The 1864-nt window shown below is 40.1% G+C and overlaps 1 protein-coding gene across 1 annotated transcript; it reads right to left on the reverse strand.

Moving 5' to 3' along the window:
* Positions 1-324: 324 nt before the first annotated feature.
* LOC115879955 lies at positions 325-1265 on the reverse strand. The gene is made up of 2 exons (XM_030897018.1): positions 1046-1265; positions 325-1001 (listed from the first exon to the last, which is right to left on the reverse strand). The coding sequence occupies exons 1-2, from the start codon at positions 1263-1265 to the stop codon at positions 325-327; spliced, it is 897 nt and encodes a 298-aa protein (XP_030752878.1).
* Positions 1266-1864: the final 599 nt, after the last annotated feature.

Raw genomic sequence — 1864 nt, forward strand, 5'->3', positions numbered from 1 at the left:
ATGTATCCACGAGAAGCATACTTGGCATTGCCTCATATCTACTACCCTGTCTTCATGGCAGATGACGCAAGACCAATCGTCATCATCTTCAACAATGTTTGTAGGGACTGAGCTGCTGCTAGGTAGGTTTGCAGAAACAGTCTTCCTATGAACTAGTTTGGAGGTCAAACTGGAACCAGGCATCAGTACCTTTGAAGAATGCTCTTGATTTGGAACGGTGCGAAAAATGTTCCGTGTTACTTCTTGTGCATTGTAATTCAATGATTTTTTTCTTTTGGTTTGTTTTTCGGTGGCTGGCTTCATATCAGGAGTTACAAGAATCTCCTAAAAAGTGTTTTTCTTCAAGGGTGTAACGTGCTTAGTTAACTGACGATCATCTGAATCAGAAGAGTCTTCATCGTTGCCTTCGGGTTCATTTTGAGTATGATTCTGCTGCGTCGGAACGCTTGGTCCATAAGCGTGTTCAGGAATGACATTTTTATCAAATGGGTAAATCCCTGTGGTTCTGAATCCATGCGTTATATTAGCCATGGTCATCCATCTACTCCAAACTGGCGTGAAAACTTCGGAAAACCTTTCTTTATTCATCTTCCTATCCGGATATTTATCCCAATACCGTAACAACTCCTCATCCCAATATGTTCGAAAGAGCGAAACACTTTTGTCGAGGGGTTGTAGTTCGTGGGTAGTATTTGACGGAAGACATAATAAATGGATTCCCAATGGCTCGGCAGCATCGACAATGGAAATGTCGAGATGTGACGCGGCACCGTCAAATATCAGTGGAACTGGCAGCTGAATAAAGTTGGAAAAATGATGGAGCCATTCAATAAACAAGCTGGTGGTCATGCTAACTTTTGGAGCCATCCTCACTTGAGATCCCGGTGGTAACCTATCACTAAACGTTGGTTTGATCCGTTGCCCTTTAAATAAAAACATCGGCGGAATGGCATTCCCTAGAGCGTTCGCACAAGTGACGATTGTACAATTTTCGGCGTGCTCTGGAGCAACCGTAAAGAAAAACAACGGTGAAGACGTTTGTTACCTTTTTGGGTAATAACAGTTTGTTGGTGGTGCAAGGTTAGTCTGCATCCCTTTTCATCCATGTTGAATATTTTTACAGGTTGACGTTTCAAGTCGTATTTTTCCAAAACGTTATTTAGTTTTTGAAAATAGTCGCCAACAATAAAAGGATTGAGCTTCGCCGCCCTAGGAGGATTCATCGATTGGGGTTTTCGTTGAGATAAACAAGAATGTCGCTTCATGAAGTCTTTATACCAGTCACGTCCAGCAATTTTTTTTCTGTGTTGAAACGGCTGGTAATACCTTTATTTTCTACGTATTTATATACAGTTCTTCGTAATGATTTGGGGGTCAAAGGAAATCCAATTTCGGAAAATTTAATAATTTTCTGAACTAAATCAGCTTCTTGATCTTCATTCAAGGTAGGCTTTGCTCCCAATTTTCTTTTCACGGCTCCGGTTTTTAAATGAGTGCGACGTGGAATACCACATCTATTTTCCACATATCGTTGCGATCTTCCTTGTCGTAAAAGCAGCAGGGCTTCTTCCATCATCTCATCAGACCAATTGGCCCTGATGCCACGAAATTTTTTACCCATATTCCTCCAAGAAAACAAAAAGAAAACGTACAGTAGGTAAAAAGACCCGTTGAAACTAAGTAAGGGTAATAAGGCTCAACTGATTTTTGTCTGGGCCTTATTTCCCACATAGCAATGAAAACATTTGGGGGTTAGGTTACGTTTACAAAAACACATTATAATTTTGAACAATGGCGTAATAGGTACATTATTGAATAAGCTAAAACTTACCTTTATTGAAATTAACTACCTGACATTTTATTT

Source organism: Sitophilus oryzae, unplaced genomic scaffold (genome assembly GCF_002938485.1).
Source record: "Sitophilus oryzae breed Bouriz unplaced genomic scaffold, Soryzae_2.0 scaffold_1590_pilon_pilon, whole genome shotgun sequence".
NCBI classification, from domain to species: Eukaryota; Metazoa; Arthropoda; class Insecta; order Coleoptera; family Curculionidae; genus Sitophilus; species Sitophilus oryzae.